Genomic DNA, 27696 nt, shown 5'->3' on the forward strand with positions numbered 1-27696 from the left:
CCTTCTGCTCATTTACTTGCTTGCCAGCTTTTTTTAGAAAAGGAGGAAGATCCCCGACCTCTGCATCTGGACGATGCATGCAGTCACTTTATTAACTATTCACACAAGACCTTACAAAGTCATATAACAGTAAGACTAAAGCCCCTGTCTGGCAACATCTGTCGCTACTCCTATCCAGTTGATGAAGGGATGCTGATAGTCTGGGCCTAATACTAAACAGACCTCGCAGCCAAAACTAAACATCTAAGACCTGAGGTCCCAATCAGGATGCCTGCCGGGTATGGGCCACCTACCAATCCGGCGCACTCCTCAACTAGGACGCCTGCCGGGTATGAGGCCGCCGCATACTTGCTTGCCAGCTGATCTTGCCTTGTCATTCACCTAACCTTCTGGATTTTCCTGCAGAAAATCTGGGCCAACTTTGTCAAGGACTACATGCCGCACAAAGTCTGTACACATTTCTTTCCTTTGCATCAAAATAATTATCATTTTCCCATTTTTTTTGTACTCTGTATTCTTGTATATTGAGGTCATTAGTTGTTTTTTTTCTTTGTATTCTGTTGGCAGAGCATATAGTTGACGCTGTTGCAGGCATGCCAAAAAAAAAACCTTTTTTTCCCTGAAAGTTCAACATTGTGTGAGCAAAGCGATTTATGAATAATCACCTGGTACAGGTTGGAACGTAAGGAGTGTATTGCTGTGCATCAATTTTTAGCTAGTAGTAACTGCTAGCTAGATATAATATGGTTTAGCCCTGAGACTACCAAAAAAGACCACTAGTGTCCATGCATTTTGAAAGACATTATCTTAGCTCATGAAGTTATTTTCATTTACGTACGCTGCACGAAAACCAGGACTTGGATAAGGCTATATCTTCTTAGACATAACTACTGAATTGGCCTCCTCTCATGATTTAGAGTTTGAATAATTATTATTATTTACTTTTCATATCTTGATCAGGTCATTTGGCTACAAGAGTTCAGGAGATTCGAGAACAAGGCCAATGTATTTAATCATACTGGTGTCAGCAAAGAACTTGCAGAGATGATCCAAAGATGGCACGCCCCTGGTCAGCTGCTAGCTGTCGGAAAGCCTGAGCACAAAGAAATCATCGAAGCAAAATTGGTCAGTATTAATTAGCTCTCTTCTTTGCTTACTATGTCCAGGAGCAATTTTGAGCAATACTTTCACCGTGGCAGAAAATACGCTGCCTGTATAATGAAGCTGTGTTGGAGGTCATGTGGGGCATAAAAAATCTCATGAAGAGTTTAGTGCCTCTTGAAGATGGTGAGCTGAGCAAAGAAGACCGGCTTCCCATGAGTTATGGGATGAAAACTGTCCTCAATCATCATGGATTCGATGTCACGCCGGAAATGGTGAGAATACCTTTCGCTTAATGTCCCCCTACGTCTGGCATGAAATGCTCTGCTTTATAGCTCCTTGACATTCACTTTCCAATAGTTCGCTGCAGTGACCGAAGTTTTCGATGCAATGTTATTCGTCTAGATGTTTTCCTTTTTGCAAACATTTTTCTGCTAGAGAGATGATTATGCAATGCTCCTTGTATCCTGCCAGGTTAATGACAAGATTATCGAGTATGCGTGCGTCTTGTATGACTGCTAGTTAGTATGCGGGCCCAAGCATTCTGAATGTTTGCAAAGATGTGGTGAGATCCTCCAAGAGGTGTCCGGCATTCAGTGTGAGGGATGGAGCGTGATGAAAATTGCGACAGCTTTGAAGATTTTAATCTTCCCTCATGACGATGATGATGACGATGATGACCACGACGATGATGAAGCATATCCCGAACTGGTAAATCATAGACCAAGTACAATATTTTGTAAAATTGTTCTTAGCATCTCCCTGATGTAAACTTCGCATTCACTAAGTTGTCAGGACTCAAGAAAAGAAGTACTTCGCTCTTTTCCTTCAGTAAATACGCCCATGGTTGTTTATTTTCAGGAATTCTCAGAAGAAGAGCTCTGTAAGTTGAGGAATGATGGATCACTCTACGACGGAAAACTTCTGAAGCGGTCCTGTATGTGCGTGTACAACGAGATGGTGCGGGCCCGTAAACTTATGGCCACTACGGAGATACGACTGGAGCTGTTGATCCTAGAGTCCCAGGAAGCGCATCAAGAGCCTGAAACTGAACCGGGGTAGGATGTCAGATGGGTCTGTAAAAATCGTTGGCACTGTCCTGAATATATTATCAGACAGCTGAATAATTCATTACCTGACGCCTTGCGCTGTTGCTTCCTCCTGTCTCATATGCAACCTCAGCCTTCTCTTCCCCCTCCAGCTCCGGCGAGCTCAACAAATTATTATCAGGAGTATGGCTAGACTTGACTCTTGTCAGGAGTGACGTCCGCCATGATCTCATCGAATGTATTTGACGTTGTCGAGTGGGATTTATGTGTTCGTACCAAACTTCATGTAGATAGCCTCACTTCTCGACTACTCCCTCTGTAAACTAATATAAGAGCGTTTTATATTAGTTTACAGAAGGAGTACATTTGTTTTTTTGGGCCAAGGACGCAATGGGTCGTTTAGTAAGGATAAAGGAGGAAAAAGACGATAAAGTCGCATTGACTTCATGCGACTTCATGGCTGCCACACAATACAAGATTGTATTAGAGTTGAGAGCTGCATTTGAACTCCAGCAAAAGGCTGAGGAAGGGGTAAAATATGGACTTGTCTCATCTCCACAGTAACATGGGCACATACAGCTATAAGTAAAACACAAGAGTATAATAATGACCTATTTATTGACCTATAGGATAAGGATACATCCTTGCACTTGTGTTTGCCAGATTAGCATTTATTCCCATGTTTTTCTTGGCGCAAGATGATTCCTCCTGCTGACTTTACGACGTGGTTTCTGTTTCTCAAAAGTAACTATGTAGTCGCGGTAAGGTGGGATCCGAGATCTCCATGCCAACACATCAAACTTGTCTTCATCATCAGGAATTTCAGCACCGGTTATCAGTTGTTGCCATGTCAGTTTTGGCAGCTCACTTTGCTCCGGGCCAGTCTCCCTCAAATCGTAAGCCCAACATCCTTGAACCTTAGCCCCCACATAGGACAACTTGGTGAAGTTGATAGGGATATTTCTCTCGAAAAGGTCCACAGGGTGTATGCCGAAGGAGCCATGCTTGCGAACTAGTTCTCTTATCCTCAGTAACATGCTGCACCAAAATTTAGTATCAGGATTAGCTCTTAATACCCCACCAATTATATTTGCACCAAGAAAAGATCCGTTTAGCTGAGTAGCCAACTGCATTCCCAGAGATGCCAGTTTTGGGTACTCATCAGGATCCATGCTTCCAAAGGCAAGTGCCTTGAAGAAGTACCAGTATTCTTCTTGCGGCAAACTCTTCATCCTGATGGGTTGGGCAGTTCCCATTTCAGCAACTTGATCTGTTCTGCCTATCACTACAATTTTACTCCCAGCACCTGGCATCTTCTGCAGACATGATCGGAAGTTTTCCCATGCTGCCGCATTCACATCCCAACTGAAATCAACAACAAATAAGTACTTCCCCGAGCCTGCCTTGCAGTTGACCGCAAATTCTCCAATATGCGGGTCATCGCCTTTATAGAAAAACATGTCGGAGAAACGACCCCGCACCCTCTCATCCCTGCAAGCATGTTGCACCAGAGTTTTCTTTCCGACTCTGCACGGGCCGATGATCGGAAGGATGCTGAAATTTGTTCCATCATGACTATCAACACCGGATAGTAAGAAGTTGAGGAGTTGCTCTTTCTCGATGTGGCGACCAAACATGCACTTATCCATGTGTAGATACGTATCATATGGCTGGCGAGACAGGCGAGGGCAGCTGCCAAGGAGCATCACAAACTCTCTCATATCTGCAGTATGAGCCTCCAAACTTTCAACAACACTTTTCAACTTTGTTGTGCTCCCGGTCCCAAATGCTACTGGTGTGTTCTTTGATATAGAAGCAGCAAAGCGAAGGCGCTTGGCGGTATTAAAAGTAGAAACGGCAAAAGATTGGCTCCGATGACTCACCTCGTCATCTTCGATGCTCTCTTCTCCAAGAGACTGGACCCTGAGCCTGTCCAGCATGTAGTACCCAAGATACATACCCTCGATGAGCGCCTTCAGCTGCCGGAGCATCCCTCGATTTGTGATGTGCCGCCCCTCTGCTTCTTCAACAACGCTGTGCATCCTCAGCAAGATGCGTTCCAGCCTTGTACGATCCTCCTCCTCGCATGTGTGGGTGCCATAACTTTGAGCCAGGAAAGAGATGAACCTGCTGACAAGATCGCCCGCAGCTGCTGAAATCAGAACCTCCATGCTGAACTGAGCTGAGATGAGACCTCCCTGGGAGCAATGACCAAATGGAAGATAATTTGCAGATTAAGAGCAGCAACACGATCCCAGAGGTGACTTGAAGGGGCCGGTCAATAAAGGCTGCAGTCTTCCAGAAGCATGACTTTTTCAACAAAGCATAATCAGTGACTTAATGCAGTTCAAACAGTTGAATATTCCTACACCACAAAAAGTATTTATTTCAGTCTTCTGTTTATACATTTTAAAGAATGCAGCTGGAAGAACCATTTTGTGGTTTGTAAATATCAACAAGTCTCCTAATTCCACAAGTGGACTGCCTCAAAACAAAAACAATTACAAAAACTCCACAAATGGACCAAATACAAGAGTGTCACTTTCAGACTATTTTGATGTTTCTCTTATTTTGTGCAGATGAGCAAAAAGTTGACAAAATAAAGACAGCTACTGATGGGATATAAAAATAATAAGATGGCTCACCAACCAAATAAGGTTTCCTCAAAACTTGTCACTGCATACTCTTACTGCAAAAAATAAGAACATCGTAGTCACAGTATGCTGGCTCGTAGCACAGGTCATCATGGGCATTTCCCTGAACAATACCAATGGTTACTCGGATGCTAAGCTCTCCAAAACATTAACAAATTTAGCACCCATGGTCACTCACGATTTTGTTTTACGTAATATTCCTCTGTAAATACTTTATAGTGATCAAAACGTCTTATATCTGTTTACAGAGGGAGTAACTATTAAGCACCCAGTAAGAATAAGGGAAAATAACCACGTGAAGTCCAAAACTGCAAAGCCTACATAGTATTGGTGGAAGGTGCATTGTACTATCATACTACACTGTAACAGCTACAGTACAATATATAGTATTTGTTTCAAAGAGGCAGTAAGGATGTGCAGGCATCATTATTTCAGATGAACTCACGACGACAAGTTGCTTGTTTTTCAGGCACGGAGATTATTCAGTTATGGTTGTGGCGAGAAAGAATCAGAAATTCAGAATGCAATGCCTAAGATAGTAAGATGCCCTTTACTCTGGGACCAGGGACGAGACAGAGCATGCATGCAGACGCAGCTAGCGGAAACAGGGGAGCTGCTTCAGGCATGCTCTGTTTCCGGCAACCAATGCAAGCCAATTTTTTTTGTACGGCCATCTTATTACATGCTCTAGAAGATAATTTTGCTATTCTAAAAATTTAGACCATAATGGGAAAGAAGAAAAAATTTAGACCATCTTACTACAGCTGGGTATATGCTCCTCGCAGCTCCTGTTGCTGTCATAGTTAGTAACACACTGATCATCTCAGCAATTATATTTCTTTTCTCTTCTTGCGGATGGGCAATTATATTTCTGGTATAATCATTCACCTTCCTTTTTTTTCACCCAGGCATCCCCCTTTCCATTAATCGCTTTACAAAAAGATAGCAGTATCCAGCGTATTACAACCATTCAAAGACCAGCGCACCAGCAAAAACAAAAAACTACTACATTAGTGTCAAAAACGCTCTTCTATTATGGGACGGAGGGAGTGCAGACTACACTAGTGTCAAAAAACGCTCTTATATTATACTGTAGGACGGAGGGAGTCCAGGAAACCTGCACCTATTACAGGAGAAAAACCTGATACCACCAAAACTACCCAAACAGTATCATAGCAGTCTCACAAGACAGTAATAAAAAGACTAAAGCAAGACCAACAGACACATGACCAGACAAACGTTCCACGAACAAAAGCACCAGGCCACGATGAAGGATGAAGCGAGTCCCACGATCCTAGACTTTTCTCCTGAATCAGTACGCGATGATCGATGATATTCAGTACTGTAGTATTATTTCAGGGCAGCAAGCAGCACAAGAGGTTACAATAAACCATCACGTCATCATTACCAGGCCTGATCATTACACAAATCAACGACGGTTAGGACACATGTAACAGGCGCCGCTTGTGCCTGCATAGCTTTTAATCATCTCTAAACACCCTCTAATTAGCACAGTATATTACAAGCATGTCAATCCTACAACGGGAGCAAACCACAACACACCAAATTCCTAGCTATAAACATATTTATTTATTTATTTAATAACTACGCCTGCTTCTACATTACGGCTGTCGCGGTATTATCACAGCAACTCCTGGTGCCGACAAGCAGCAAAGCCCTTACATAAGCTCAGGTTCCATCTGAAACTGGAGAAAGCACAAATCACTCAAGCTCAGGTTCCAGTGAAAATCACTCAAGCTCAGGTTCCAGTGAATTAGATGGCCAGTGAGCAGACAGACAACTGAACCGACAAGCAGAAGCCCTTATAAGCTCAGGTTCCATCTGAAATTGGGGAAAGGACAAGTCAGGCTACAGAAATATCGTGGATCAACATAACACGAATCACTCGAGAATTAAGTTTCAGCAATAAAAACAGCGCACATACATGACATGAGCTTCTCCTCAGGACATGTCAGCACCATGCAGAAGACACGACCAACACTCTGCTCTTCCAACCAAGGTAAAGGACTCCGTCCCTCTCCTCAAGCCTGTAGCAACTGTGGTAGCTATCCAGCAGTGTTTTGATGGTGTTGTTCACCACCGAACTCAGCGGGTACGGCCTGAATCCAGCCATTGCAAACCTAGCCTTCCATTTCCCAAACACCTCATGCCTCTCAACCCTTTCAGCACCCTCACACGCGATTAAATTGACGATATCCCTTGCGACACAGTGCTGCTCCGTGCTAATCCGTCTCTTGTCATCCCTTGGGAGAGCAACGTCTATTGACTCAAACATTGCCGTATAGTAGTCGAGAGTCTCCAAGTACCTTGGCAAGAATGCACTTGTGTTTGTGTTCGACTCCTGCTCAACAAGAGTCACCACCCTAGGGGACAGGCTCTTGATCATTCTTGCAATCCTGTCCCGGTGATTTTCCACGCTCACGCTTTCATCAGGAGTATGGTGCAGCTGATAGGCAAAATTCACTACAATAGCCTCCCCAGGTCTTATGTCCAGATGCTGAATATAAACCTCATGGCTAGCAGCACGAACAGCATTGAACTCAAAGGGCAGGCCACACGAAGCAGAGACACTATGCAATTTTGTCCCAACCATATCCAGTCCACCACCTCGGGCATAAGCAGAGTTTGAGTCATCTATACCAGTGATTCTTAGGAATGGTGGACCCCCGGGCCTCGCTGCAAGAGCCTGAATGATAGTTATCCACTGGCTCCCCTGTGCGATTTGGAAATCAATGATGTGAATGAAGTTCTCGCCTTTGATAGCTTCTGCTATGGCACCATTGGCTGACATGTAACCAAACTTGTAGAATGGGCAGATCTCACAGAGGAGATGCATGTAAGACATGAGCTCAGAGCCTGTAGGTTCTTTGCACTTCAAGGATTTATACAGCTTACTTCCAGAGAAAGAGAGCCTGGCCACAAGCCCTTCCAACATGTATGCTCCTAGGCGTTGCATTGGATCTCCAGAGACAGACACCAGCTGACCTAGCTCAGATATCAATAGTTCTGTCGCATACATATCATTCGCAGCAACAGCCTTACCACATGCTATGATCACCTGCTTCAAGTCTCCCGTGTCAATTCCCAAAAGCTGTCTCCAGTTATCTTGTCTCAAAGGATGGTTGGCTTGCAATAAGCTCTCGGGGCTGTCAGAGGCTATGTCCAATTCAGGTCCAAGAATTGCATTTTCTAGCTCCTTTAGTTTACTCTGGAAATCCGGTATCTCGGTAACACATGAAGCAGTTGGGGGTGAATCATATGTGTGGTATGAGTGGCTATCATTCTGAGACAGGGGGCTCCCACTTATAGGGGAGATGCTATGAGAAGATGTCGAACTCTGTGTAGGATAAACACCATTTGCTGATGATGATTCGAGTGTGCAGTACTGTGCTTCAAATACTTGAGGATTGGAACTAATTTTCTGTGACCCATCACCTGAAGATGTGTAGTGAACATCCAGATGATTTTGCATCATATAGAACCGTCCATTTTCTGCTAAAGGCACCGAGTTGTTGTAGTACGCCATTTGTGAATCATCTGAGCATCTATACGTACGTTCTGAAGCCTTAGCTGACATACTGGTGATTGCAACCTTGTGGGACAAGCTCAAAATGAAGTTGATCCTGCCATCTTTAAAGTAAGTATAATTAGTATGTTGCTATCATCAACTGCACACCATCAAAGTCACAGAAGCCAAGGAAGGAATGCATAAGCGCATCCTGAATCAATTTTGAAGTTAACACCTGAACTCACATCAATTTTACATGGGCATATGGTTTTGAACCAAATTATATTTCAGAAAGTATAGAGCAAATGCAATGAAGACCATATGTTCAAGTAGACAAACATCATTTCAACAAACTCATATAAATTTAATTGTTGACCAAACAGTGTCAAGCCACATCAATTTGAAGTTGATGTTTCTAATCATTTCACGGTAAGAAGTAAGAAGAAGCAATTTCACCATATGCTTTCTTGCCACTCCTTGTTTAGCTACCAATATTTTGATAAGACAATTGCGAATCAAACAGACTGAACACAGGTTATTAGATAAAGGAAAGCTTTTATTGAACCTCAGAAAATCAGATCAAGATGATTCAATTACTGAGATTCTATTTTGAAATACATCAATAACAGCTCACATTCAAGGCCATAGTTCCACCATGTAATCATGTATACACCCCGCCGTCCCCTACCGAACATTGGTGGCTTCAGGCTTGTGCATAAGCCTGCTTCTGGCTGGCTGAGTGGCTGTGCAGAAGCCAAGTAGCAAAATGAACGGCTGACACGAATGCATTATTCTCTGGTCAATTTAGGCTCCACTTTATTCCCAGTTTGCTTTTAGGCTTTTTCTTTTTTCTTCCTTTCCTTTTAGATTATGTTTAATCGCCTAGTTGTAATTCGTTTTTGTTTTGTTTTGTTTGGTCGTTGTATCACTGGTGCTACCTTAGCGATGTGTTGCAGCCGTGTTCCAGAAAGAAAGAAAAAAAAAGCATCCCCACTTTAGTTGTCTTTTCATCTACTACAGCATAGCCAATAGCAACCAGCGAGAATTCAATCGATGCATTTTTTTTAAGAAACTAGGCATACTTTCATTCCCAATTTCGTCGAGAAGAAGCCTATCAAATTGGAAAAAAGAAATTGAATTATGAACCTGAGGGTGACCAGGCCCCATAGGACTTGAAGCAAGTGGATGAGCAGAGAAGCAATGGTATATCAAGAACAGGGCATAAATTAAATTACAGATCTTTCTCTTAAAAACAATAAAACAGACTATTATCACTGGGAATTTAGTTGTATTGAGCCGCAGATAAAATAGACTTCTATTTATACAAAGAAAATAATACACGAGTGTGACTAGAGATAATAGAGGCAAACAGCTAAACCTAGTTTATTCTTCCGAGGTGCGGCGTGGGGGCATTTTTTGAGGGGCAAACCGAGGACAAATTCATGAAATTGGTTAGCAGCAACAGCACAAAACGCCATGAACTTACAAAATTCAAGAGCAACCAAACAAGTAGCAGGGCTGCTGAGCAACATGAATCACATCACAAGCAAAACAAGCGCAAGAAAGACAGGGCAGGGCCGCCATACCTATGCGGCCATCAAGAAACAAGCGGCGGCGGCGGACAGGATCTCAGATTCTTGACCGGACAGCGCAAGAAACAAGAAACGGATGGATGGGCGGTCAGGGTAAGGGTCAGGGGTGGAGGTGCTCCGAGTAGTACAAGAGAGGGAGGAAGGAGATAGGGGGGATTGACGGAGGAAGAGCGGGCGGGGAGAGAAGGGGGAGGAGGGGAGGGGAAATGGGTGATGGAGACGGGTGGATGGATGGTGGGGAAGAAGAAAATGAGACGAGGCCTCTGGACTCTGGTTGATTAGAATAAGTAAAGTGGCAGCAGCATTACCAGCCGGCAGAACCGGCGGTGGGCCAGTGCTGGGGCCGCCGGTAGCACCGGATATTTTCCACCCGGGGACAGTAGCGGCAGCGATTTGGGGTGCGGGGCGGGGCAAAATTTCATGTTTTGACCTTTTTTGCAAATAAAATTAGAATCTGACCCCATTCAAAAATATTTCGGGATCTGACCTTTTTGCCTATCGTCAGGGGGTCTGGCGGTAGGTTTGCACGTCCTATCGCCGCCCCCTCTGACGGTAGGTCCTTTGACGGCGACTGACGGCCGTTGGCAGACGCTGACGTGGAAAAGGGCCTACCGCCATCGGGTACGGCGGTAGGTTACTGAAGCCTACTGCCAGACCCTCTGGCGGTAGGGTCATGTGTGGTGGATAAGGTGGGAAGGGGCTTGTTTGTGGGCCCCACCACCACTCTTCTTCCCCACTCATCTTCTTCCTCGTGCTCAGCTCCTTTCCCCCATCTCTCCCCCTCACAAACCCCCCTAGATGCACTCCACTTGCTTGAGATTTCATCGGTGGATCCGGAGCATTTTCATCACCCAAGGTACCTCCCCCATTCCCCCTCCTTTTGATTGGTTGAGATCTTTGTTTTGTGTTGATTTGGTCAATTTATTGCAAACCCTAGGTGTTGATGTTGTTGTGTGCATTTATGATGCATTTGTGGTTAGGGTTATGGTTATGTTAGGTGTTAGGGTTAGGATTAGGGTTATGGTGGTTATGTTGGGGGTTAGGGTTATAGGGGTTATGGTTAGGGTTAGGGTTAATGGTTAGGTTAACTTTAGTATGAATAGTAGTTACTTGTCCAATTTATACAAAATTTAGTTCATTTGTCCATTTGTGTTGGTTGGAGGACATATATGGATTGATTATATTGTTTCCAATTTCTTAGATGCATAAGCTCGTAAATGTTTATTATTTGGACAAGTCAACATTTATGCTTGGAAATGACGATGAAGGGGAAGAGGCTATGGTTTTTGACACAAGTCCAAGCTTTGATGATCTTGTAGTTAAAGTGAGAAGCGTTTTACATTGGAATGTCTCAAATGTCGTGGTTAAGCTTATTGGGAGGTATGACGTTGGATTGGGAGTAAAGTTCCAATTAAAGAGTATGCCCATCACCTCCCAATTGCATTGGAATGTGTACAAGGAAAAAGTAGACGCATCACAAGACAAGTCTCTTGAGATCTTTGCCACAAAGGTTGATCCTCCTCCTCCTTTGCAAATTGATCTCAACCGCAATGCATCCTCCCCCATACATGATGATAGTACCAAGGTGTATGTCCCCAATTGTTCTAGCCAACCACCAAGTAGCCAACCCAATGAAGATCATATCAATGCTAGCGCCATAGTACTCCGTCATGATGCTATTCCTCATGTTGAAGAAGATGCTATTCCTCATGTTGAAGAAGATGCTAGTGGTCATGTTGATGATGATGCTATTGTTGCTCAAGAGGATGCTTACTCGGAGAATGAAGAGATTCATTACAATCCAATTGGTAACTTGGATGTCATTGTGCGGCAACAAGACACGGACCGTACCCTCCCTTATAACTGTATGTGTGGGTATAACTCGGATGACGAGGGTCCGGAGGAAGAATTGGATGAGGATGGGTTGACTGCGCAAGAAAATGAAATCTACAAGAAGGTGACCGGCAAGGAGAGAGGACCGCCGTTGTTTAGGGATGTGAGTCTTGCGGACAATGCCGTCGTTGACGGTGGGCTGAGATTCTGGTTGTCTGAGCCAACGCCGTGCCCCAAATTCAGTGATCCTCGACCAGAAAATGAGGATGAGAATGCTCATTTGAAGAAAGGCATTGATGTCTACTACTCAACCTTCTTCTTGTAGACGTTGTTGGGCCTCCAAGTGCAGAGGTTTGTAGGACAGTAGCAAATTTCCCTCAAGTGGATGACTTAAGGTTTATCAATCCGTAGGAGGCGTAGGATGAATATGGTCTCTCTCAAACAACCCTGCAACCAAATAACAAAGAGTCTCTTGTGTCCCCAACACACCCAATACAATGGTAAATTGTATAGGTGCACTAGTTCGGTGAAGAGATGGTGATACAAGTGGTATATGGATAGTAGATAATAGCTTTTGTAATCTGAAAATATAAAAACAGCAAGGTAACGAATGATAAAAGTGAGCGTAAACGGTATTGCAATGCGTTGAAACAAGGCCTAGGGTTCATACTTTCGCTAGTGTAAGTTCCCTCGACAATAATATCATAAATGGATCACATAACTATCCCTCAACATGCAACAAAGAGTCACTCCAAAGTCACTAATAGCGGAGAACGAACGCACAGATTATGGTAGGGTACGAAACCACCTCAAAGTTATTCTTTCCAATCAATCCGTTGGGCTATTCCTATAAGTGTCACAAACAGCCCTGGAGTTCGTACTAGAATAACACCTTAAGACACAAATCAACCAAAACCCTAATGTCACCTAGATACTCCAATGTCACCTCAAGTATCCGTGGGTATGATTATACGATATGCGTCACACAATCTCAGATTCATCTATTCAACCAACACATAGGACCTCAAAGAGTGCCCCAAAGTTCTACCAGAGAATCACGACGAAAACGTGTGCCAACCCCTATGCATAGGTTCATGGGTAGAACCCGCAAGTTGATCACCAAAACATACATCAAGTGAATCACGTGATATCCCATTGTCACCACAGATACGCACGGCAAGACATACATCAAGTGTTCTCAAATCTTTAAAGACTCAATCCGATAAGATAAATTCAAAGGGGAAACTCAATCCATTACAAGAGAGTAGAGGGGGAGGAGAAACATAAGATCCAACTATAATAGCAAAGCTCGTGATACATGAAGATCGTGCCAAATCAAGAACATGAGAGAGAGAGAGAGAGATCAAACACATAGCTACTGGTACATATCCTCAGCCCCGAGGGAGAACTACTCCCTCCTTGTCATGGAGAGCACCGGGATGATGAAGATGGCCACCGGAGAGGGGTTGCCCCCTCCGGCAGGGTGCCGGAACGGGTCTAGATTGGCTTTCGGTGGCTACAAAGGCTTCTGGCGGCGGAACTCCCGATCTATTGTGCTCTCATATGTTTTTAGGGTATATGGAGATATATAGGCGGAAGAAGTATGTCAGGGGAGCCACGAGGGGCCCACGAGGGTGGAGGGCCCAGGGGGTGGGCGCGCCCCCTACCTCGTGGCCTCCTCGAAGCCTCCCTTACGTGCACTTCAAGTCTTCTGGGCTTCTGTCCTTCCAAAAATGGGTTCCGTGAAGTTTCAGGTCAATTGGACTCCGTTTGGTTTTCCTTTTCTTCGAAACCCTAAAACAAGGTAAAAACAGAAACTGGCACTGGGCTCTGGGTTAATAGGTTAGTCCCAAAAATGATATAGAAGTGTATAATAAAGCCCATAAACATCCAAAATAGTAGATAATATAGCATGGAGCAATCAAAAATTATAGATACGTTGGAGACGTATCAGGCATCAAGTTTGGTTCTTTGGTAGAGTTCAAGATATGGTTGTGTGACTATGCCATTAGGAACCATAGGCCGTTTGTTGTTGGTCATTCAAATCAAAAACTTCGGTACACAGTCAAATGTGACTAAGAAGGTTGCAAATGGATGGTCCGCGGTAGAAAAATCAAGGAAACCGGGTAATGGGTGTTGAAGAGTCATGTTGGCACTCACACGTGCGTGCCCAGGACAAGGCCGACCGAAGCAAAGGACACCGTCAACTCACTTCTGAGTATCTAGGATACAAATTGTTGCATCAAATAGCACATGATTCAACCGTGAAGGTCAAGTTTCTCATGTCTTCGATTGAGGAAATTTTCGGATTCCCGGTCAAGTATGGGAAGGCATGGATGGCGAAGGAAAACGCTATTAGGATGTTGCATGGTGATTATGAGGCCGCATATAAAATTCTTCCCAAGATGTTGGCAACCATTGCTCATCGAAACCCGAGAATGCACCATCGGGTGGAGTCAATTGAGGAGTGTTTCGTCGTGCCTTCTGGAGGTTTGGACAATGCATTGAGGCATTCACGTATTGTCGCCCGGTCTTGTCTATAGATGGTACATTCTTGACCGGCAAATACAAGGGCACATTGATGGTGGCGATGGCCCACTCTTCAAATGATAACGTGTTGCCGGTGGCATTTGCATTGGTGCCTTCGGAGCACGATGATAATTAGGAGTGGTTCATGGGGCATGTGAGAACCAAGGTGATAGGCAAGCGAGAGGTATGCATTATATCAGATCGCCATCATGGGATTCTCAAAGCAATAGACATTGATATTCCCGATCTTCCAAAGCTTCAATACTATTGGTGCATGAGACACTTTGTTGCAAACTTTTACCGGGCATGCAAGAGCAAGGAGTTTTGCAAAGACCTTACCCTTGTTTGTGTTGCATTCAACACCGACACATTCAAAAGCCGATATGATAAACTCCTCAAGGCTTTGGAGAAGAACAAAGGGGGGAAAGAATTCTTGCTTAGGCACGAGCCGGATAAAGAAAAGTGGTCACACGCTTACGATGAAGGAGGTATGCGATATGGGGACATGACAAACAACATGGTGGAATGTTTCAACAATGTGTTGAAGGGTGTCTGTTCCTTGCCGGTGACCGCAATACTTAAGTACACTTTCATCAAGCTCAACGAGTATTTCCTAAAGCATTCTGAAAGCACGGCCAAGTGAACTGGCGAAAAGATGGACTATCCATTCAAGGTTCAGGATTGGTTGTTCCATCAAGTGCGCAAGTCTGCCAAACAACAAGTGGTCACGTATAATGAAAAAGAAATGATTTATCAAATCGATGAGCCGGGTGGGACAACAAGGGATGGTAGGTCTTATGGTGGAGTTGCTTACGAGGTGCACCTCAAAAACCGTTGGTGCCAGTGTGAGAGGCCACACAAGTATCATTGGCCTTGCTCGCATTTGATGACCGCAACACGGGCGAGAAACATGCGCGTATCCGATGGCACAACGGTGCGGTTGCACGAGTTCACATTGGAACGAACAAGGTTGACATGGGCGCCTCGGTTCAATCCTTTCCTTGATGCCTCACAGTGGCCTAGGTATGTTGGGCCAGACATTGTGCCAGATCCCGCACTCATGGTGCCTATGAGGGGAAGAAGAAGAAAGAAGAGATTCCGGAGTGACATGGATGATCTAGCTGGATACGCCGGAATGAAGCAATTTGGTAGTGGTCATTTCATGGAGCCACCGGAGAACAAAAATTGTGGAGAATGCAACGACACATGACACAATGTTAGGACATGCAAGAAACCAAGAACCAACACGGGCACTAGTCAAACACATGGACGGAGGGCTAGCCTTGGAGGGGGTCGTAGTCGTGGAGGAAGGACTAGCCTTGGAGGTGGCCGTGGCCGTGGAGGAAGGACTAGCCTTGGAGGGGGCCGTGGTCGTGGATCCGCTGGATCTAGGACACGTCGGGTTGATAGGGGAAGGCCTATCGACGTGTTGCTCAATCTGGATGGTTGAAATAATGTGAATGGTACTACTTTTAATATGTTCATGCATGTGTTGATATATTTGCCTCTTTACATGTCAATGTGTTCATATTTGACTTAACATCTTTATTTGTTGTAGGCATGGCTTCATCCGGTTCCATGACGAGGCCACTATGTGCTCACCAAGAAGACATGCCACACAAGTGGAAGGACGCATCTTTGGACAAGGTGAAAGAGAAAGATGTGAAGATTCCGCCATGTTGGTGTGGAGATGTTTGCAAGGTGAAGGAGTCCACCGACTGTGACGCCCCCGATTCAATCGTACACTAATCATACACGCAAACATGTACGATCAAGATCAGGGACTCACGGGAAGATATCACAACACAACTCTAACAATAAAATAAGTCATACAAGCATCATATTACAAGCCAGGGGCCTCGAGGGCTCGAATACAAGAGCTCGATCATAGACGAGTCAGCGGAAGCAACAATATCTGAGTACAGACATAAGTAAACAAGTCTGCCTTAAGAAGGCTAGCACAAATTGGGATACAGATCGAAAGAGGCGCATGCCTCCTACCTGGGATCCTCCTAAACTACTCCTGGTCGTCGTCAGCGGGCTGCACGTAGTAGTAGGCACCTCCCGAGTAGTAGTAGTCGTCATCGACAGTGGCGTCTGGCTCCTGGACTCCAACGTCTGGTCGCAGCAAACGGGTATAGGAAAGGGGGAAAAGGGGGAGAAAAGCAACCGTGAGTACTCATCCAAAGTACTCGCAAGCAAGGAGCTACACTACATATGCATGGGTATATGTGTAAAGGGCCATATCGGTGGACTGAACTGCAGAATGCCAGAATAAAAGGGGGATAGCTAATCCTGTCGAAGACTACGCTTCTGGCAGTCTCCGTCTTGCAGCATGTAGAAGAGAGTAGACTGAAGTCCTCCAAGTAGCATCGCATAGCATAATCCTACCCGGCGATCCCCTCCTCGTCGCCCTGTTAGAGAGCAATCACCGGGTTATATCTGGCACTTGGAAGGGTGTGTTTTATTAAGTATCCAGTTCTAGTTGTCATAAGGTCAAGGTACAACTCCAAGTCGTCCTGTTACCGAAGATCACGGCTATTCGAATAGTTTAACTTCCCTGCAGGGGTGCACCACATTTCCCAACACGCTCGATCCCCTTTGTCCGGACACACTTTTCTGGGTCATGCCCGGCCTCGAAAGATCAACACGTCGCAGCCCTACCTAGGCACAACAGAGAGCTCAGCACGCCGGTCTAAATCCTATGGCGCAGGGGTCTGGGCCCATCGCCCATTGCACACCTGCACGTTGCGTACGTGGCCGGAAGCAGAACTAGCCCCTTAATACAAGAGCAGGCTTACGGTCCAATCCGGCGCGCGTCGCTCAGTCGCTGACGTCACGAAGGCTTCGTCTGATACCACGACGTCGAGTGCCCATAACTGTCCCCGTATAGATGGTTAGTGCGTATAGGCCAGTAGCCAGACTCAGATCAAATACCAAGATCTCGTTAAGCGTGTTAAGTATCCATGAACGCCGACCAGGGCCAGGCCCACCTCTCTCCTAGGTGGCCTCAACCTGCCCTGTCACTCCGCCACAAAGCAACAGTCAGGGGCCGTCGGGAACCCAGGCCCACCTCTAGCGGGATGGAGCCACCTGCCCCTTCAGCCCCCATCTCCGAATAGTATCATAAGTAATGTAACAGTATAAGTATATATCATATGCCCGTGATCACCTCCCGAGTGATCACGGACCAGTAGTATAGCATGGCAGACGGACAAGAGTGTAGGGCCACTGATGGAACACTAGCATCCTATACTAAGCATTTAGGATTGCAGGTAAAGGTAACAACGGTAGTAGCAAGGACAGGCTATGCATCAAGATAGGATAACAGAAAGCAGTAACATGCTACACTACTCTAATGCAAGAAGTAAAAAGAGAGTAGGCGATATCTGGTGATCAGGGGGGCTTGCCTGGTTGCTCTGGCAAGAGAGAGGGGTCGTCAACACCGTAGTCGTACTGGGTAGCAGCGGCGTCGGTCTCGGTGTCTAGCGAGAGAAGAGGGGGAAGAAACAATAAATATTAAGCAAACAGATGCATAGCGATGCATGACATGACAAGTAGCGGTGCTAGGGGTGCCCTAACGCGGTAAGAGGTGGTACCGGTGAAGGGGGGAAACATCCGGGAAAACATCCCCGGTGTTTCGCGTTTTTGGACAGACGAACCGAAGGGGGAAAGTTGCGTGTTCGCTATGCTAGGGATGCGTGGCGGACGAACGGGCTGCGTATCCAGATTCGTCTTGCCGTTCTGAGCAACTATCATGTACAAAGTTTTTTTCATCCAAGCTACGGTTTAATTTATATTAATTTTCAAATTTTAATCATTTTTGGAATTAACAGAATTAAATTAATTTGGAAATGCCATCATGATGTCAGCATGACATCAGGGTGATGTCAGCAGTCAACAGTCAGTTGACTTGGTCAAACTGACGCGTGGGTCCCGCATGTCATTGACTGTTTAGCTAATTAGCAATAGTTAATTAAGTTAATTAATTAACTAAATTTATTAATATTATTATTATCATCATTTTTATTTAATTTTTAAATTCTTTTAATTCTATTTTTTAACACGTTCTGTGGGCGGGGCCCATATGTCATTGGGCCAGGGGGCTGATGCGGGTTTAGCGGGCGCTTGGCGCTGCGGGCGCCCGACCAGGAGAGAGCCTACCGGGCGCAGAGGGGCGCCGGCGCCGAGCGCGTGGTCGGCGGCGCGGCGCGGGCGGTCACCGGAGTGGGACGCCGGCGTAAGGGCAGCGGCGGGCACGGGCCGATGAGAGGAAGGACAGGGTCGCGAGCGGATGCGCGTGTGGCGGCAGCGGATGTAGGCGGAAGGACGCGACCACGCACGAGCGGGCGAGCGCGAAGCCGCGTGGGCGCTGGCTGGTCGCTATGGACATGGCCGGCGAGGGCTGCGGTGCGCGTGGTCGCATGGGGCCGGCATCAGCAGACGCGGCAACAGGTGGGTGTGAGCGATGATGGTGTGATACGTCTCCAACGTATCTATAATTTTTTATTGCTCCATGCTATGGTATCTACTGTTTTGGGCAATATTGGGCTTTATTATCCAATTTTATATTATTTTTGGGACTAACCTATTAACCGGAGGCCCAGCCCAGAATTGCAGTTTTTTTGCCTATTTCAGTGTTTCGAAGTAAAGGAATATCAAACGGAGTCAAAACGGAACGAAATCAACTAGAGAAGTTATTTTTGGAAGGAAAGCTACCGGAAAAGCTTGGAGTGCACATCAGAAAAGAAGGGAGGTGCCCACGAGGGTGGGGGCGCGCCCACCCCCCTAGGGCGCGCCCCCTGCCTCGTGGCCCCCCCTTCGGTCCACCGACGTACTTCTTTCACCCATATATACCTACGTATCCTAAAACTTCCAGAACGGACAATAGATCGGGAGTTCCGCCGCCAGAAGCCTTCGTAGCCACCGAAAGCCAATCTAGACCCATTCCGGCACCCTGCCGGAGGGGGAATCCCTCTCCGGTGCCCATCTTCATCATCCCGGTGCTCTCCATGACGAGGATGGAGTAGTTCTCCCTCGGGGCTGAGGGTATGTACCAGTAGCTATGTGTTTGATCTCTCTCTCTCTCTCATGTTCTTGAGGTGATACGATCTTGATGTATCGCGAGCTTTGCTATTATAGTTGGATCCTATGATGTTTGCTCCCCCCCTCTACTCTCTTGTAATGGATTGAGTTTCCCCTTTGAAGTTATCTTATCGGATTGAGTATTTATAGATTTGAGAACACTTGATGTATGTCTTGCCGTGCATATCTGTGGTGACAATGGGATATCACGTGATTCACTTGATGTATGTTTTGGTGATCAACTTGCGGGTTCCGTCCATGAACCTATGCATAGGGGTTGGCACATGTTTTCGTCGTGATTCTCCGGTAGAAACTTTGGGGCACTCTTTGAGGTCCTTTGTGTTGGTTGAATAGATGAATCTGAGATTGTGTGATGCATATCGTATAATCATGCCCACGGATACTTGAGGTGACATTGGAGTATCTAGGTGACATTAGGGTTTTGGTTGATTTGTGTCTTAAGGTGTTATTCTAGTACGAACTCCAGGGCTGTTTGTGACACTTATAGGAATAGCCCAACGGATTGATTGGAAAGAATAACTTTGAGGTGGTTTCGTACCCTACCATAATCTCTTCGTTCGTTCTCCGCTATTAGTGACTTTGGAGTGACTCTTTGTTGCATGTTGAGGGATAGTTATGTGATCCAACTATGTTATTATTGTTGAGGGAACTTGCACTAGTGAAAGTATGAACCCTAGGCCTTGTTTCAACGCATTGCAATACCGTTTACGCTCCCTTTTATCATTCGTTACCTTGCTGTTTTTATATTTTCAGATTACAAAAACCATTATCTACTATCCATATTGCACTTGTATCACCATCTCTTCGCCGAACTAGTGCACCTATACAATTTACCATTGTATTGGGTGTGTTGGGGACACAAGAGACTCTTTGTTATTTGGTTGCGGGGTTGCTTGAGAGAGACCATCTTCATCCTACGCCTCCCACGGATTGATAAACCTTAGGTCATCCACTTGAGGGAAATTTGCTACTGTCCTACAAACCTCTGCACTTGGAGGCCCAACAACGTCTACAAGAAGAAGGTTGTGTAGTAGACATCATGGTGCAGCGCGCGCTGCGGAAGGAGCCGGCCGGAGCGGGGCGCGTGTAACACCCTCGATGCGGCTATATCTCCCACGTGTCGAAGCACGACTTAGAGGCATAACCGCATTGAAAGCAATGTCGCAAGTGAGGTAATCTTCACACAACCCATGTAATACATAAGGGAAAGAGATACATAGTTGGCTTACAATCGCCACTTCACACAATTACATGAATAAAGCATTACATCATCCAGATACACACAAGGTCCGACTACGGAACCAAAATAAAAGAAGTCTACCCCAAGTGCTACACAGATCCCCGATCGTCCCAACTGGGCTCCACTACTGATCGACTAGGACGAAACAACACAAAGCACAAGATCTTCATAGAGCTCCTCCTTGAGCTTGGTTGCGTCACCTGCACGATATCATCAGCACCTGCAAACTGGTTTTGGAAGTATCTGCGAGTCACGGGGACTCAGCAATCTCACACCCTCGCAATCAAGACTATTTAAGCTTATAGGTAAGGTAAAAGGTATGAGATGGAGCTGCAGCAAGCGACTAGCATATATGGTGGCTAACATACGCAAATGAGAGCGAGAAGAGAAGGCGAAAGCACGGTCGAACAACTATGGTCAAGAAGTGATCCTAGAACAACCTACGTCAAGCATAACTCCAACACCGTGTTCACTTCCCGGACTCCGCCGAGAAGAGACCATCACGGTTACACACGCGGTTGTTGTATTTTAATTAAGGTCAAATTCAGGTTTTCTACAACCGGACATTAACAAATTCCCATCTGCCCATAACCGCGGGCACGGCTTTCGAAAGTTCAAATCCCTGCAGGGTGTCCCAACTTAGCCCATCACAAGCTCTCACGGTCAACGAAGGATATTCCTTCTCCCAAGACAATCCGATCAGGCTCGGCATCCAGGTTACAAGACATCCTCGACAATGGTAAAACAAGTCCAGCAACACCACCCGAATGTGCCGACAAATCCCGATAGGAGCTGCACATATCTCGTTCTCAAGGGACACTCAGATTATCCAAACTTCCGGTAGGCCAGCCCAGAGTTGCCCCTGGTGGCCGCCGGCGGCTGACAGGCTGGACCAACACTCATAGGAGCACTGGCCCGGGGGGTTAAAATAATGATGACCCTTGAGTCTGCAGAACCCAAGGGAAAGAAAAGGCTAGGTGGCAAATGGTAAAACCAAGGTTGGGCATTGCTGGAGGAGTTTTATTCAAGGCGAACTGTCAAGGGGTTCCCATTATAACCCAACCGCGTAAGGAACGCAAAATCCGGGAACATAACACCGATATGACGGAAACTAGGGCGGCAAGAGTGGAACAAAACACTAGGCATAAGGCCGAGCCTTCCACCCTTTACCAAGTATATAGATGCATTAATTAAATAAGAGATATTGTGATATCCCAACAAAATAACCATGTTCCAAACCTAGAACGAACTCCAATCTTCACCCGCAACTAACAACGCTATAAGAGGGACTGAGCAAAGCGGTAACATAGCCAAACAACGGTTTGCTAGGACAAGGTGGGTTAAAGGCTTGGCTTAACAATATGGGAGGCATGACAAGCAAGTGGCAGGTATCACAGCATAGGCATAACAAAAGAGCGAGCAACTAGCAAGCAAAGATAGAAGTGATTTCGAGGGTATGGTCATCTTGCCTAAAATCCCGCAAGGAAGAAGAACGAGTCCATGAAGAAGACAAACGGACGTAGTAGAACGGGTCCTCACAAATGCGACGTTATCGGAACCAACCCGAAGAAGCAACACCGGAAAGAATCACACAACATAGTAAACAACCAACACATGAACATGGTATGATATGCGGGATGCGGTATGTGATGCATATGCATGATTTGGAAAGGAATGATTTAATCTGGCCTCAACTTGGAAATCCAAGAGTGCCACTGGAAAGGTGAGATGATTTCGGTTGAAATCAATATAAAGATCACGGAATCGGATGCACGGTTTGGAAATGGCAAGCAAAACAAATATGGCACCGGTCTGCGATAAACAGCAAGTAGCCATCTAAATGCATCAAGATAAATATGCTACAACATTCAAACATGGCAACAAAATACATGGCAGGGATCCACTCAAGATGCTTGACAAAATATGAACACTGAGCTACGGCTAATTGACTCATTAACAGGTTCAAACAAGCATGGCAAAAGAGCAAATGATAATAGATTTCAGGCTTAGTGAAATTAACACAAGTCTGGAATTTATCATCAAGAAGCAATCTTTAGAGCATGAAAACTACATGCTACAGGAACTTAACATGGCAAAGCAAGGCATGGCATGAAGCTACTCAAAGCACTTAACAAAAGTCCCTTAGTGACCTTGAGCCAAAAGGAATCAGAAAATACAATTGCAAGCATGTGAACATGGCAAAAACATAAACAGATTCGGACTTAGTGAAAAACTGGAGCATGCAAAACAGTTAACGAGTAGGCATGTTTACGAGCTCGATGCACTCACTACAAAGCATGGCATGACAAACTAAGCATCCACCCATCAAGAAGACATGGCATAGAAGCTAGAAATGGAAAGAACAACAACATAGCATGCACGGATCAATAGCAACATCCTCGGCAAAATCGCTAAACATGTCAACAATCCGCCAGGATTCACTTTATAGAAAAAGTAGAGCTCGATTGACTCAAGCTAGGGTGCTCCATAATTGCAAACAAACACATGGATGGATAGAGCACCACAATGTTAACAAAACATCCTTAATGATCATCCTCAAAAGAGGCACGGATCACTAGGGAACAACATGAACATATGGCATAACAACAAAATCAGGACAAGGACTTAGTGAAATTCTAAGTCCCTGAAAACAGCATCAACGATTACGCTACTTTGCAAGCTTGTGCTAGTCACCACAATTATCACAAAAATACATGGCATACACCCCTGTGAAGATGGCATGGCATATAACAAAATACATGTAGAGCTCAGGATCATAGCATGCACACATCAATCATGGCAAAAATGACAAAATGCCATTTGCTGAAACAGAGCTGACATATTCCTCACATAGCCCTCTTCCAACAGCATTTCGGGCATCAAGATGAACTCAAATGAAAATGATGCAATGAGATCAAATGATTTACTCGTCGATACGAACATTTTGATATGCTACACGCACGAATCGGAGCAACGGGTGCAAAGTTATGATGCGGTGAAGATGCCAAAAAGTTAGGATTTCGGAAGGAGAAAGTCAACCCTCGAGATATTTCCAGATCTGAGATCTGGCGCGGGCACTGTAGCAGTTCGCAAACCGAGGCTCACCAGAGATGGCCGCGACGGTGGCCGGAGAGGGTGCCGGCGACGAGGAGGGACCGGCCGCAGCGGCGCGGCAGCCGGAGCGTGGGGCGGCGCCGGCGACGAGGTCCGTGGCGGTGGGGCGAACGAGGCGAGGCGCGGCGGATCCGGCGACCGGCGAGCGACGCCGGCGATGGAGGTGACGATGGCGGCGGGCGGCGAACGCCGGCGAAGGCGCGCGGTGGCCGGCGCGGGCTCCTGGAGGCGAGGGGCGGCGCGGGTGAGAGGAAACGGGCGACGGCGACCGCGAGCCAGGAGGGCCTCCCTTGGGCCCGCGCGGGCCGGCTGCGGCGGGAGCAGGATAGGGACACGTGGCGGCGCGTCATTGGCGCTGGGCGGCGGCGCGGTGTGTCCGGCCGGAAACGGACATGTCCGGCCAGCGAAGGAGCGGGTTTTGCTAGGTTAGGGGTGGATTTGATCCAGAATTTCGGGGGAGTGGCTATATTTATAGGTAGGAGGAGCTAGGAGGCTCCAAATGAGGTGCGGTTTTCGGCCACGCGATCGTGATCGAACGACCGAGATGATGGTGGAGGTTTAGGTGGGTTTTGGGCCACTTTGGAAGGGTGTTGGGCTGCAACACACACGAGGCCTTTTTGGTCCCTCGGTTAACTGTTGGAGTATCAAACGAAGTCCAAATGGCACAAAACTTGACAGGCGGTCTACCGGTAGTAAACCAAGGCCGCATGGAAAGTCTCGTTCCAATCCGAGAAGGTTTAACACCCACACACGAAAAGAGGTAAAAGGGGACACCGGGTGACATAGGAGCGCCGGATTGCAAAACGGACAACGGGGAAAATGCTCGGATGCATGAGACGAACATGTATGCAAATGAAATGCACATGATGACATGATATGAGATGCATGACACGCAAGCAATGACAAGGCAATGATAGTGAATAACTGGAGGATACCTGGCACATCGGTCTCAGGGCGTTACAACACTCCACCACTACGAGAGGATCTCGTCCCGAGATCTAGAATGGCATCGGAGGGAAAACGGAAGAGAAAGAGAAGAGGTAAAAACTAAGTTGCTTCTTTGACAAATGAGTGAAACCAAAGAACCTTGAAAGGTTAAGCCATTTCAAGAAAAGAATACAACGGAGATGAACGAAGTTGAAAACACTCCGTTAGAAAAAAGAAACAAGGAAGAACAACTTCAAACAGCACTCCGGTTGGAAAGATATGCAAGGCTTGATAAAATGAAAGAACTTGAGCAGCGGGCACACACTCCGGTTAAATGGATAAGCACAAAAAGAACACGATCCAAGATGATGAGAGAAAAGAGCAACATCACAATGGCTCCAGAACAAAAGAATAGAAGATAGATAATTGAAATAAAAGAATGGAGAAGAAAATGCCATCTTATGCCACAAAAGAGCTTGAGAAGGCATCCTTAGGAGACGGTTCGAGCGGAGTTGTTGGAACACCAACAACGAAAAGAATACGCTTGATATGGTCTTATGGAATACATCTCAAATTATGAGGTGACAACCTGCCACTCACGGAAAAAAGAATTGGATTGGTATGAACAAGGAGACGAGAAAGTATTTCATCGGGAGGATAAAGAAGAACTTGGGTCCTTTATACGCACCATAAATAGCAACAATCCTTAGGGGAAGCTTTAGGTGAAATATAAACCAAGATAACTCGAATGACGAGATTGATGGATTTAAAATACCTCATTCTTCACAACATGCGAATCATGAAACATGAACTCAAATTATCAAGAATGACATAATACCACCTCCAATAATATGGTAGAAAGAATTGCACTCCGGATTGCAAGATGAAGAATGCTTGAGCTCCCCTGAAAAGAATCTCGATGAACATTTCGAGAAGGAATTAAATCCTTGATGAACCATCATGTAGAACCTCTGTAAGTGCATCTAGTGCCACCCCTAGTTGGTTTTGGAGTATTGACGACAAACCTAGTTGAGGGACTAATGTGTTCATGAGAATTGCAGGATAACACAGGTAGAAGTCCCTCATTGATTCGGTTTTACTACCAGAGATGACCCCCAAAAATGTATGAAGACATTGAAGTTAAAAGTGGTATATGAAGATATTCACGTTGAAGACTATGACAAAAGAAGACACGTTATGAAGCCTATGGATCTCGAAGACTTAGATCTTTCATAGTTCTTTTTCTTTTGTGTTGAGTCATAGGAACCACCGTACTGTTAAATGGGGTCCAGGAGAACCATTCAGAATGACTGAAGTGATGCCTAAACCAAAAACCTATGTCTTCGAGTGAAGACAATGAGAGCAAATCTTGTCCAGAGCCGGACAAGTCAGCTTTGCTTGTAGCCCAAGTAAAGTTGCCATGAGAGTTTGAAATCTGACCGTTGCGACATGTGTCAGTTCCTTAGTGACCCAAGGTCATTTCGGACAAATCAGGTCGGGTTGCCAAGTGGCTATAAATAGCCCACCCCCTACAACCATAACCGGTTGGCTGCTCAGATTTCAGTGCACGGCTTTTGTCGTTTGAGAGCAACCCACCTCGAAGCCTTTGAGAGAAAATTCCTAGCGAGGAGAAAAGCCCTAACCACCCAGAGCCAGAGAACATTGGGCATCACTTAAGTCTTCTTGTCTGTGTGATCTGAAGACTTATTACACCTGAGGACTGTGAATCCTCCAGACGGTTAGGCGTCGCGTTCAGAGCATCCAAGAGACATTGTGGATTGCCAGTGAACGAAGTCTGTGAAGGTTTGGGAGTCTACCTTGAAGACTTACCAGAGTGATTGGGCGAGGACTATGTGACCTTATCTCAAGGAGAATACGGTGAGGACTTGGTGTCTTGAGCTGCGTGTTCAGGACTGGGTGTCCAGGACTGTGTGTCCTAAGGTTTAAATACCTAGCCGCTCCAACCAGACGTACAGTTGTCACAGCAACTGGAACTGGTCCAACACATCATTGTCTTCAATGAGTCGCTGGTTTCATCTTCACTTCCTTTTCTTACTGTTACTCATTGTGAAGCCATTGCATGCTTGCTCTATCTTTTGTCTTCACAACGTGAATGTATGATCTGTTTGGCTTCATAACTTCTTCCTACCTGATCCTTATTACACTGCAGCTGTTTGTCTTTGTGCTTTCACTCTATTGAATACTTGACCATGGCTTGCCTAGTGTAATCTAACTTCCGCTGCATAGTAATAGGCAAAGTCTTCACGTTTGTCTTCATAACTCCCACGTTTTGAAGACTTTCATAAAAATCGCCTATTCACCCCCCCTCTAGTCGATATAACGCACTTTCAATTGGTATCAGAGCAAGGTGCTCCCTTGTTCTGTGTGATTCAGTTTAACCACCTGGAGTTTTAGCTATGTCGACTGCAGGGATAATCAAAGTCTCCGCTGCGTGCCCCATCTTCGATGGAACTGAATATCCCTACTGGAAGAATAAGATGCGCATGCATCTTGAAGCCATTGACGTCGACCTATGGTATGTCGTCGAGAATGGCGTTCCCAAGGCTGGAGAAGGTGTCACTGCTGCTGATGTCAAGAAGTTCACTCAACTGGACTCTACTGCCAAAAATATCATCTGTGGTCATCTGACAAAAGGACAGTATGGCCGTGTGAGTGCCTTGAAGACATCCAAGCTGGTCTGGGACTGGCTCTCCAAGGTCAATAAAGGCGTATCAACCCAGATAGATCAAAGAATCAGTGTTCTTCGCAACCTCTTTAACCACTTCAAGCGGAATGACAATGAGAATGTCCAGCACACATTTGACCGGCTCACTGACATCACAAATGAGCTTCAAGCCCTCAGCGCCACTGAGATCACCAAACATGAAGTCGTCAAGACGCTGCTGAGATCACTTGATAGTTCGTTTGACATCCTAGCCCTGATGATTCAAGAACGTCCTGATTTCAAGACACTCGATCCGTCTGACATACTTGAGAGGCTCAACACACATGAGTTTCAGCT

General features: G+C 45.8%; 2 protein-coding genes across 2 annotated transcripts; both read right to left on the reverse strand.

Moving 5' to 3' along the window:
• Nucleotides 1-2651: 2651 nt before the first annotated feature.
• LOC125510757 (disease resistance protein RGA2-like) lies at nucleotides 2652-4489 on the reverse strand. Its single transcript, XM_048676014.1, has one exon. It carries the CDS (start codon nucleotides 4319-4321, stop codon nucleotides 2822-2824), a length of 1500 nt encoding a protein of 499 aa, XP_048531971.1. The 5' UTR covers nucleotides 4322-4489; the 3' UTR covers nucleotides 2652-2821.
• Nucleotides 4490-6134: 1645 nt separating this feature from the next.
• Nucleotides 6135-10168, reverse strand: LOC125510756 (scarecrow-like protein 21). The gene is made up of 3 exons (XM_048676013.1): nucleotides 9920-10168; nucleotides 6750-8455; nucleotides 6135-6646 (listed from the first exon to the last, which is right to left on the reverse strand). The coding sequence occupies exon 2, from the start codon at nucleotides 8400-8402 to the stop codon at nucleotides 6777-6779; it is 1626 nt and encodes a 541-aa protein (XP_048531970.1). The 5' UTR covers nucleotides 8403-8455; nucleotides 9920-10168; the 3' UTR covers nucleotides 6135-6646; nucleotides 6750-6776.
• Between the last annotated feature and the right edge of the window lie 17528 nt (nucleotides 10169-27696).

Source organism: Triticum urartu, chromosome 5 (genome assembly GCF_003073215.2).
Source record: "Triticum urartu cultivar G1812 chromosome 5, Tu2.1, whole genome shotgun sequence".
NCBI lineage: Eukaryota > Viridiplantae > Streptophyta > Magnoliopsida > Poales > Poaceae > Triticum > Triticum urartu.

What these genes read in the sequence shown, in the direction of transcription:
- LOC125510757 (XM_048676014.1), bottom strand. Translation starts at nt 4,321, where the DNA reads ATGGAGGTTCTGATTTCAGCAGCTGCGGGCGATCTTGTCAGCAGGTTC.
- LOC125510756 (XM_048676013.1), bottom strand. Translation starts at nt 8,402, where the DNA reads ATGTCAGCTAAGGCTTCAGAACGTACGTATAGATGCTCAGATGATTCA.